Source organism: Anopheles funestus, chromosome 2RL, assembly GCF_943734845.2.
Source record: "Anopheles funestus chromosome 2RL, idAnoFuneDA-416_04, whole genome shotgun sequence".
NCBI classification, from domain to species: Eukaryota; Metazoa; Arthropoda; class Insecta; order Diptera; family Culicidae; genus Anopheles; species Anopheles funestus.
In genome coordinates, this window is record NC_064598.1 from 71,276,581 (window position 1) to 71,288,517 (window position 11,937).

The following is an 11,937-nucleotide window of genomic DNA, read 5'->3' on the forward strand; positions in this document are numbered from 1 at the left end:
TTTATTATTGGATTGCCACTGCATAATCCCAAAATGCCGAGACCACAGCCTTACTTTTGACAGTTATAATGTTTCATCAGTTGTCAAACTGCACGGCCTGACGTTACCTCTCGTCGATGCACATAGATTGATGCAAGTAAAATGTAGAGGAAGAAGAAGAAATGATGTCAGCCGTGGAGCATCGTTGCTCTTTCGTTCGTGATCTAATTCATAAAATATATGTCGCCAAGTGTTATTGTTTGCGTTTCGTGTAGGTTATATCGCTACTTAATATCAAATTGAAACATCCATTGGCGTTTTCGTACTGGTCCGTGCGTCGCGAGTGCGTGAAAAATGTCGAAACACGATCGAGTGAAATCGGGTGGCTTTCTGGATACGTTGCTCGGCCGACCACACAAGAAGCTTGGTCGGCATGGAGGGAGTGGCGTGTACGGGAATGGACCGAGCAGCGCTGGCGGGAACTTCAGCGGGTATGGGGGCAGCTATGGCAACATTAATGGTGGCCGTCCACTGTCCGGCCCGGACGCAGATCTGGTGTCCTTGATCGAACCCAATGAAACACACCGTCTAAGCGAGGCGGAAGTCAACAAACTGTTTCTCGAAATACTCGAGGACATGAACATTCCGAAGGACAAGCGCGATCCGCTGCTGGGCAAACCGCTGGAGGAGAAGCGGAAGATGATCGATATGCATGTGAAAGGTAGGTTCAGAAGGCGCAAACGAAGTGCGTGAACCACGACGACAAGGTGAACGCACATACCGATACAACGAATTCAAGCGACGGGACAGCAACCACATACCAGAAAGCGGACGTAGCATTCAACAAAGACGCCACTCGCTGTGTCACGCAGCGGGGTCACGCCAAAAGCGCAAGCGAGACAGGCAACGCGTGGAACTGCATTTAGATGTTCGTTTTTTTTAGTTGGGCTTTGTTTATTTACATTGGCAAATGGATTAAAAGGATGCGGCAAAGGTCTACCATCACAGCACCCGTGAGCTGTGTGTTCTTTTGCAACAAAACCTTTTCTTCAAAAGTCTGCAGTGAACACCGCATTCGAGAAAGGCCTTGAAGTGTATTACGCGCGTCTCTCGATGTCCATCGTGACCCACAAAACATCCTTCACGCGTTACTTGCAAAATGCAGAGTGAAATCGGTAGTGGGGCGTGTACCCGTGTGCTAAAGAGATAGCGAACAGTACAGAAAAGAGGGTTTGTGGGGGTGACTTAACCTCCAGTGCCGTACTCAAGACACCCGCGAGATTGTGAAACGAAAACAAAACTAACGATCAGAAATGCAGTAAGAAGAGTCGCATCTAAGTGCATTAACGTCGCCGTGCGCAGTTTAAGGCACAGGCCAAGTGGGGGATTCACTCTGTGTTTTTCGTTGCATTCAGCATTCACGACTACCCAGACCGATCGTGTGCCAGTGAAAACACGTGCAAAATTACAACCTCAAGGATGGTTCCTTGATGGGATTTCATTTATGGGTGTATTTTTAGAGCAGAAAATTGTCCTCGGTGAAATAATTTAAGAAATTAACAGGTCAATATTCTACTCCGTGGTGTGAAATGGTGATGGTAGCACAAAGCACGCTGAGATCATTCCTCGGTTTGGAATTCCAAAAATACACCTATGGCAACGTCGTCCCTATCGTGCCAAATTACCCGCGCTTCATGTCAACGCAGTAGTCGACAGTCGCCGACTTTTTGTCTCGCAACAGCAAACGGACATGCATCGAGTAGTAGGCGATGAAATATTCTTCGTCCATGGATATTCGTCACGATGTCCTCCTTTTGTTCTTCTGTGGTCAACTGTGGTTTCTTATCACCCGTTGTGAACAGGCAGCAAATCAGACAAAGCCTACATAGCGCCTTCAGGCGAACGATGCGTGTATAATATGAACCGTTTTTGTATACAAACATTCACACACACATTACATTGTGCGGTGCTATAAAGCTTAGTCAAATCTTTCAAATGTTAAGCATAAGAGAAAAATAGAACAGGACAACAGGAAAGCCTTTAATTAACAGCCATGCTATTAATGCAAGACGAAACAATTTACAATCCATACAGGCGATAAGCTAGCATTAAACAGGACCAGCATTTAAAGGTCTAGTAAACACTAAATGTGTAAAATAGCGGTTCAGGAGTAGTGTATGAGCTCATAATTATAATTGTCTTATCGCTATTGCGCGCTCGGTATGTCTTATCGTGCCTTTTCCACCCCAAAACATTTGTTCTGGGGTTTGCCTTTCTACTGCTACAAAAAATGTGTCCACCTTGAACTACCCACCTACTTTCCGGTCGTTTTCGTACACCGAAAAGGGCGTCCAAAAATGATAGAGCGATCTAACCGTGCGTAAACAAGCTGTTGCTGCTGCTGCTAAACGCTTTCAAATGTTTCAATTTAATGTGTAATGACGCGCGCACCGCCTTGCTTTGCAAGTACGATACTCTATGCCGGTTGCTGTGGTTACCGCAACCAGCCATTTAGAGAGCACTGAGGTGGGAGTGAAGAATGCAACAGGTGGCAAAAAGGTTTGGTATAGCAGGTCATGCGTACAAGCGCGTACAGAACAGGCGAAGGGTAACGATTGGTGGTGTGTTTACTTTTAGGTCGCGTTTTACGCGCGTTTTGAACATGTGCAACGGAATCAACGCCCCCGCTTTCTGTCAAGCGTGCCACGCATGAGTGCATCGTCCCGTGCTAGTTCCGGTGGATCCAAAAATGAAAACGTATCAAGAATATGTACTTTGAAGTCACTGTGAAGCAACAGTTTCGGACGTTTATTGTGATTGATTTGTTCGGAACGACGTGAAGAAGTTCAACTCAGAAGAACCAATAACCAATGATGGAGAAACATCACGCCGCAGAAACTTTCGTAATGCTCCCAGACCATTGTTGCGAGTACACATCCGCCCGGGGTCCAAATTATCGCCAATATTGGACCGAAAAAAAAGAAGATAAATTATCTTTACTTTATCACACAAATGCGATGCCGCTCACGCTCAAATCCATCCCCAAATCATCTATCAGGCTTAGCCGCATTCTTGAAGAAAAAAAAAATGATTTGATTAACACTAACATTTTCCTATCTTTACGTTCTGCGCTTCTCCGTTCTTGAATATTCCACACTGCAATTCTATCTCGCTATCGGCACAAATCCCCGATTTCCGGTTGGTGTTCGATCATTCTCTAACTGTTTCTTTTTGTTTTATCGTCTGTTTGCATTCTTAAACGAAGCTTTGGGACGTAACCACCTGGAGATGTCTTCCATGTCTGTCGCCCGTGGTGCTACAGTCGAGAACTGTCCAGCTCGACCGTTGCCGCTATTTTGTTGCGGCTGGACCACTCCGTAAAGAAAGCTTCAATCGATAATCAACATACACACACACACGCACGTGTAGTGGGACTTGGTTTCTTTTTGCTGTCGCTTGCGGTCGCGGACGTAAAATGCGTCGCTCGATAAGAAAACGGTTAACAGCGAAACTCGAGAGAATGTCGTTGTGTGAATGACGGCGTGAAGCAGAGAACGCGCTGGTTAGCTTACGCGGCTCACCGTTGACTCATGGCCAAGTTCCTTATAAGCACATACCACGCTGTATCGCCTTTTGGGGGTGACTTTACACATTGCCGTTTTCGTCATCTTTCTTTTTATTTGCAAAATTGCTACCAATGCTCCTTTTCCCCTTGATGAAACAACGAGTCTCCCCTAGCCGAATGATCCGGACGTTGTTCATTCGTTCTGATCCAACAACGCCAACCTGTGCTTGGGTGTTTCATCTTTGTTTGAACAACAGGAAGGTCCTACAGGTCCATCTGGTACGGTCAGCAGGAAAGATAATTTAATAGCAAATAACAACCACAAGCTATGTGACTGTTAGAGTGAATAATGATCATCTCATACCTTGCTTTGCTCAACGAATCCTTCCCCTAAGTGGTGAGCAATTTTATTGGAGAATTTACGATAGAACCTTGGCAAAGTGTCATCCATAGCATTGAGATTATTGCCATCTTTGCTTGTGTTACCCATATAATGAGAAGAACAGATTTTTATTTAATGGACAGACACAGTACAACAGATTTACAAGTCTTAACTAACAATCTAGGAATGATTTCTCCAAGAAATCTCGATGTTTCCGTATAGATATCATAAATGATCGTAGGGACAGGTTCAATACCGTAATGTCTAATGAAACGCTCACTATTTTAATGATCATTTACGCCAGTTACACATTGAGCAATGACACACAAATATTGATACATTTAATAACGATCTTTTCTCCACGTACAACAGCAGCTCTTCTTTGTCTTTCTCTGTTTTGCTATAATAGAGCAATGAGCATCACTCCGCTGAAAGATGATCATCGTCATCCCGTATCGCACTATTCTCGTGCGGTTCCTACACTGGTCCCATTTATCTACAAGGTGCGCCACGTGCTCAGCAGCCAGGCCACATGCCTCACATTACGTCAAGCAGCAAAACAACCATTCGCTAGCTTCTTGACGGTGCTATGTGCCGCTGCATTAGCGCTCGATCGCAAACAAACGCTTGACTTGATCTCTCGTACCGCTTGTACTCTCTTCTCATTTTGCCACGTACCGCAGCCAATATCTTTCCCTTATTTGCCATTTCTGCACGTTTCTAGACAGTGCATCTTGTGGGTTTTTTTTAAATATTTTCTTACACAACCATCAGCTGTTCATTCTTGCGAGCAGAATGAATAAACTGCTTGAGAGGATAGACGATCATATTTAACTCGTCCATTTCGCTAGTGGTGGATGGATTACCGTTTACAGAAGTAAAGCCACATAGACGCGCGATCGTCTAGTCGTTCCGGCCGGCAAGCAACAGTGGTTCGTGTTGAGCCTATTGCTTTGCTGCATCTTCTTTCCCACACAAACGCACATTTCTTAGCCGCAGCAAGTTCAAGGTCGACACGTTTGGTCAGTGTTTGAAAGCTGGACAGAGGGAGGAACTTTGCTTATGATGCCACGGTTCTCGAAAGCTCTTCACTCATTATCATTTTCCTCTCGTTTGCATTACATCATCGTGGTCCTCGTCATGATCCTGTTTTCATTTTTGCGTTTGTTCATTTTTGAAAATATCATGATCAGTATCGTATCTCTTTCCCGTATTTGTTGTAAAATTTAAAATTTATTTACAAACGAGCGTGTGTTTTTGTATGATAATCAAACTGCACGTTTCCCTTATTGCACCTGCAGAAAATGGTGATGATCTTGCGCTTCCGTGTGTCCCACTGTGCTGAAAGAAAGCAATATGTATCGTCATGTTTTTTTGTCGATGACACCATCACGCTATAATTAACGTTCCACTAATGGTTTTTCAAAATATCGTCTGTTTATTCATTTTTCTGTCGGTGTAAGGGTACGAAATGAAGATTCTTGAACTGTTTACTGGAGGAAGTGAAGCGTATGATCATTCGTTTCTTCTACCCCATAAGAAACCTTTGCACGAGTTACATACTAATTGCGCTGTACTTCATCTTTTGCTTAGGGTGAATTTTTAAAACACTACCCAGCACGAGAATGAGAAAAGCAAATTATGCTGTAAACAGCTTAAAAATAGTACGGTTCTTGTTTTGTTATCTTTTTTTTTTACCATTTCATGATCGATTGGTTTTGGGAATACGGGAGCAAGCGGATCCCATATGTAGGTCAAAGATTTATGTAGTGTGGAATAGTCAAGATCATCATAATTCGAATGGGTCACAGGGCAAAGTAGCACAACTCACTGTGCTGTGCGCAAGTGCTACATGCTTAGCAATTGTTGCGTTTGCGAACAAATTTATTTTTTTTTTTTTATATTTTTTTGTATTTAAAGCATGATTTGAGTGAAAAGAAACTTTCTACAACAACTTTGCATTAAAATACATCAATTTATAAAATTTTGCTAAATTTCCAAAAAAAAAGGCTAAGGTTTATAGCCTTAGGAAATTTTCAAATTTTTCTAGAATTTTTTCATTAGTTTTTATTCTTTTTTTTTGTTTAAAGCATTATTAAAGCATTACTGTATCGCACTTCTACAATGATTTCTTGACTTAGCCATCTGTTGGGTCTATGGCTGCTTACCTAAATTTCAGTTTTTACATGAGCGGATAGTCAATAAGGCTAGTGGAACTACATCTCGAACTACGATTCTCGACACTTATCGTTCATTCGAGTTGATTCTAATTGCTAATTTCCGAAACCTTCCTTTCTTCCGCAGGCAAAATATCCGCCGAACATCGTGCTAATTCACGGTTCGAAAAACCCTCAGACTACGTGCAATACCTTCACGAAGGGGATTATTCAAACCGTTCGAGCAAACTGCTGGGATGTCTGGAGAGCCTCCGCGTAGCACTGACCAGCAATCCCATCAGCTGGATCAAGGACTTCGGCGAGGATGGCATCAACGAAATCGTTACCCTGCTGCGATACTGCAAATCGGGTCCACGCCGAATGTACAAGATCGAGTACGAATGCTTACGATGTCTGAAGGCGATTCTCAACAACTCCTGGGGCCTGAATGTTATCCTAACGCCAGATCAGCATGCGGTTGTGCTGTTGTTAGCGCAATGCGTCGATGCCACCAACCCGCAGACGATGTGTGAAGCGATTAAGCTGTTGTCCGCCTTAACACTGCTGAAGGATCGCAACGGTTACGAGAAGGTGCTGCGAGCGATAACCAACGTCAGCTCGATGAGGAAACCCGGTTCCGACCGTTTCCGACCCATCGTGGAGGGTTTGTTCTTGGATAATGATCGTAACTACGAGCTAACCTGCAGCACGATGATCTTCATCAACTGTCTCATCAACTCACCGACCGACATTAACTTCCGGCTACATTTGCGGTGTGAAATGATGCGCGCCGGTCTGTACGAACGGATCGATCAGCTCTCGGAGATGGTGGAAAAGAGTGGCAACGAGAATTTGGTGAACCATTTCAAGATCTTCAACTGCTATCGGGAAGACGATTTCGAGGAGTTTAGCAACCGGTTCGACAATGTGCGGCTCGAGCTGGACGACATGAATGATTGCTTCGAGCTGCTGAGAAACCTGGTCGCGGACACAAGTTGCGAACCGTACTTCCTGTCGATTCTGCAGCATTTGCTGTTCATCCGTGACGATCATCAGTACCGGCCGGCGTACTTTAAGCTGATCGAGGAATGCGTATCACAGATTGTGCTTCACAAGAGTGGTTATGATCCGAACTTTGATAGTCGCGATTTCCACATAGACACCAGCACGTTGTTGGACGATATGGCGGAAAAGACGAAGCAGATGGAGAGCAAAAAGTCGGAAGACTTCGAGAAGCGTATGACCGAGTTACAAACTGCCCGCCAGGAAGCGGAAGCCCGTGTGGCCGCACTAGAGGATCGTCTGAAGGAGATCGAGGCGACCGGCGTTATCGTGTCGCCGAAGGGTAAAAGTAAACTACCTCAAATTAACATTCCACCGCCACCACCTGGACTGCTTCCCGGTGGAGGTGTACCAGGAACGATGGCACCACCTCCTCCTCCACCCTGCCCGGGAGCAATTCCAGTTATGATTGGTGGTGCACCGGCACCGCCTCCCCCGCCCTTCCCCGGGGCTGGTGGTGGCCCACCGCCACCTCCACCACCCATGCCCGGTATGGGCGGTGGTCCTCCTCCTCCACCTCCGATGATGATGGGTGGCGGTGGATTCCGGCCACCGGGTATGCCTCCACCCTTCCCCAATGCTGCCCCGAAACCTCTGCCTTACGGACTGAAGCCGAAGAAAAAGTGGGACACGGATGGTCCAATGAAGCGAGCCAACTGGAACGGTTTAGACGCACAAAAGCTGTCCGAAAACTCGTTCTGGGTGCAGGTGCAGGAAGAGAAGCTAGCCGATAATGACATTTTCGCCCGACTCGCAATGAAGTTCTCCTCCAAGCCGGCTAAACCGGTCGACAGAGATGCCAACGATCGGCCACAGTCCTCGAAGAAGAATATCGATTTGCGCGTGCTGGATGGCAAAGCGGCACAGAATCTATCGATCCTGTTGGGCGGTTCGTTGAAACACCTGTCCTATGAACAGATCCGCACGTGCCTGCTGCGCTGTGACACGTCCGTGCTCAGTCCGAGCGTACTGCAGCAGCTCATCCAGTATCTGCCCCCGCCGGATCAGCTGAAACGGCTGCAGGAGATACGAGCCCGCGGTGAAGATTTGGCCGGTGCGGAGCGGTTTGCGGCCACCATCAGCGATATCAAGCGGCTCGGGGCACGGTTGCAGAGTCTCAGCTTCAAGATCAATCTGCCCGACATGGTGCAGGACGTGAAGCCGGACATAGTGGCGGGTACGGCTGCTTGCGAAGAGGTTAAGACAAGCAAAAAGTTCGCCAAGGTGCTCGAACTGATCCTGCTGCTCGGTAACTACATGAACTCCGGTTCGAAGAAAGAGCTGGCGTTTGGGTTCGAGATGAGTTTCCTGCCGAAGCTATCCAGCACCAAGGACTACGAGAACAAGCAGACGCTGCTACACTATCTAGCCGAGGTGATCGAGAGCAAGTTCCCGGAAGCGCTCACCTTCAACGAGGATCTTTCGCACGTCGACAAGGCATCGCGCGTGAGCTTGGACACGATACAAAAGACAATGCGACAGATGCAGAACTCGCTCAAAAACCTCGAATCGGATCTGAACAACAACAAGGTGCCCCAAAGCGAAGACGATCGATTCCTCGAGGTGATGGGCCAGTTCGCGGTGGAGTGCCGAGCGCAGGTCGAAGTGCTGAGCCGGATGCTTTCACAGATGGAATCCCTGTTCACCAGTCTGTCCGAGTACTATTGTTTCGATCCTGCCAAGTACACGATGGAGGAGTTCTTTACCGACATCAAAACGTTCAAGGATGCTTTCGTACAGGCGCATACGGACAATTTGCGGTTGCGCGAGGAGGAGGAGAAAAAACAACGTGCGCAGGAGGCGAAGGAACGGGCCCAGCGCGAAATGCACGAACGTCAGCAGCGCAAGGTCGATCTGATCAGCATCGATGCGGGCCAGACGCAGGAAGGCGTTATGGATAGTTTGCTGGAAGCGCTACAAACCGGATCGGCTTTCGGCAATCGGGAGCAACGTCGGCGACGCGGACCGCGGCCAGCCGGTGCAGAACGGCGTGCGCAACTTAACCGAAGTCGATCACGTACGGGCATCACGGCGAATGCGTTCTCCAGTCGGGAAATGCTCTCAGAACTGCTCGGACCGGCGTAGTACTATAGTACAATATGGAGTGTTGGTGTAGCGGCGGTTGTGCATGTTGCGTAGTCGTCCTCGTGTGTGGCGTGCCAAAACACCACGTGGTAGGGCGTACAATTGAGATTTATTCCCAGCATAGTTTAGTCGATAGACAGGAAATTTGACCGGAACCATTACCCCTTTGAACCCCGAAACATTATGAGGAAAAAAAACATCAGTATTTCTATGTCTACTTTTTTACATAAACAATAATAAGACGCAATAAGAGCACAAAAAAGGAACTGATTGGTAAGCGTGTACAAAATTAGCTTTTTTTTCGTTGAAACAGTGATTGAGCGTGCACAATTTTTGCCACTCGTATGTAATCATTTGTCTATTTTGCAAATATTTCCAGAGTGTTTTACAACATTCTTACACTGAAGCCATTATACTTGCGGTGGCCATGGTACAGAGGCGTAGTAAAGGAAGAAACCACCGTAATGTGTGTATATGCCAAACACGAAGCGGAATTGACCTAAAACACAACACACGGAAAGACTACAAAAAGCGCCTTACATAAGAAATGAAATGAGTAAAACAAACATGATAATGATCGAAAATTGCACAACACGTACAGCACACACCTCGCGCCGAGCGCGCGTTCGCGATCTGCACACAAAGCACATCAGCCAGGATCTATAGGGATAGGAACAGTCGTGATTATATAGCGCAAACAGTAAGATAGATAGAAGCTGGGCGAAGTTACATATATGGGTTATTAGGAAGTTGTACAATATTGATGCTAACGTCGCAACGTTTTCGGTGTGGTAAGAACGCGCCATACTACTTATTCGGAAATTGTAAAACGGAATAAAAAAAAACCTTCGCTTTTGCGTATCAGGAAAACACTGCGAATACACATATAAACCAACCGAAACAACAACAAAAAAGACACCAAGGCCAGAGACAGATCAGCAAAACAGCGGATAAGATTTATAAAATCGTAGCTCCGTATATAAGTCTGTCACGAACCGTCGGGTTACAGTATATTTAACGAACGTTATTACAAAACAAGGGCAAATTTATATTTTTGCTAGGATTGTGAAATTGTTACGAAGTGGAGAGGATAGAGTAGAACCGTCGATCATACACAACACAAGTGGAAACAGACATTTGGATGGTGTTTCCTTTTTTATTCTTTTTTTTTTAAAGACTAGGTAGATTTGTTGCTATACAATTACAATATATTTTCTCTTGTTTAGCCGGTAAATATCAACTGTACAGATGTCCTTTTGTTAAGAAAATAATAAAAAACCTCACATTTCTTTAGAGAAAAAAAAACATTTGGTGTGTATTGTATTTGGTTCGGCATTACCATTGGAACTCCATTTATTTCGTATCAGAAATGCAAACAAAATCTTATTGTACATGTAAAAGAGCTTCGCCCTTATATGGTTGACGTGGTCCACAAGAAACACAACCGTCAGGGTGTCATCATCATCATACCTGGCCTGCTCACGGTCGAGCACGTCGCGTAGACATGGCCTGGTCGCCAATCCGTTTCCAGGAAACTCGGTCCAGGGCTGCAGTCCTCCATCCACGGCTGCATCCGATCTCCGACAGGTTTGACTCCACCTGATCCAGCCAACGAGCTCGCTGTGCTCCTCTCCGCCTCGTGCCGAACGGATCGCTGACGAGCACCTTCCTGGTGGGGCATGAGTCCGGCATCCGCATCACGTGCCCCAGCCATCGTATCCTTCCGGCTTTGACAACCTTCAGGATATTTGCACCGCCAAACAGCTCAGCTAGCTCGTGGTTCATTCTCCTTCTCCACACGCCCTGCTCGCACACACCGCCAAAGACAGTCCTTAGCACCCGCCGTTCGAAAATAGCGAGTGCATTGGCATCCTCCGTTACCAGAGTCCAGGACTCGTACCCGTAGAGGACTACCGGACGTATCAGTGTGCGATATATCGTGCATTTCGTGTGTTTCTGGAGTCTTCTGAATCGCAGGAGTTTATAGCACCCGTAGTAGGCACGATTTCCCTGAACAATGCGCCTTCGGATTTCGCTGCTCATGTTGTTTGTCCGAAGTTACGATCGTACCAAGGTAGCAGAACTCCTCTACCACCTCGAGATCGTCGCCGTCAACTGATACTCTGCTCCCGAGTCGGGCTCTATCACGGTCAGAGCCTCCGGCAAGCAGGTACTTTGTCTTCGTCACATTGATCCTCAATCCAATTCTGTCGGCCTCGCGTTTCAGTCGGGTGTACGCGTCGCACACCGCCGCAGATGTCCGTCCGATCATGTCGATGTCATCCGCGAAGCCGAGAAATTGGAGAGAACGGGTGAAAATCGTGCCCCGGATGTCGACACCTTCCAGAGCGTTGTTAAACAGCAAACAGGAGAGTCCGTCCCCTTGCCTCAGACCCCGGTGAGATTCGAACCGTCAGGGTGTAGAACGTGTTAATTTCAACCAGCAATGGATCCGAAGACTAACGCCTCTCAGGTAATTTTGAAACACAAATTAAGTATGATTACTGCTATAAACAGTAGACAGTTTTTTGTGATTTTATTTTTCAGCAAATTATCAATACATCATTTTAAATGTAAATATGACATAGCAACATGTATGAAGAAGTTATAATATATTAATCAAATGGATATAAATATGAATCAAGACATTTAAATAATGGCTTTGCTAATTAATAGTTTTCTGTACTTGCCAAATGTCAAGGAAATAG

General features: G+C 46.1%; 1 protein-coding gene across 2 annotated transcripts; it reads left to right on the forward strand.

The window, feature by feature from the left end:
• The first annotated feature begins 138 nt into the window (after positions 1 to 138).
• LOC125764037 (protein diaphanous) lies at positions 139 to 10,116 on the forward strand. 2 transcript variants are annotated; one of them, XR_007418429.1, is made up of 3 exons: positions 139 to 700; positions 6,231 to 9,502; positions 9,609 to 10,116. XR_007418429.1 is itself a non-coding variant. In XM_049427855.1 (2 exons), the coding sequence occupies exons 1-2, from the start codon at positions 334 to 336 to the stop codon at positions 9,227 to 9,229; spliced, it is 3,366 nt and encodes a 1,121-aa protein (XP_049283812.1). In that variant the 5' UTR covers positions 139 to 333; the 3' UTR covers positions 9,230 to 10,116. The 2 variants fall into 2 exon arrangements, 1 of the variants encoding a protein (XP_049283812.1); XM_049427855.1 differs by having other exon boundaries at positions 6,231 to 10,116.
• Positions 10,117 to 11,937: the final 1,821 nt, after the last annotated feature.

Excerpts from the sequence above, each read along its gene's own strand:
- LOC125764037 (XM_049427855.1), top strand. The coding sequence starts at position 334 with ATGTCGAAACACGATCGAGTGAAATCGGGTGGCTTTCTGGATACGTTG. Across the intron at positions 701-6,230 it reads GATCGATATGCATGTGAAAG|GCAAAATATCCGCCGAACAT; the intron begins GTAGGTTCAGAA and ends TTTCTTCCGCAG.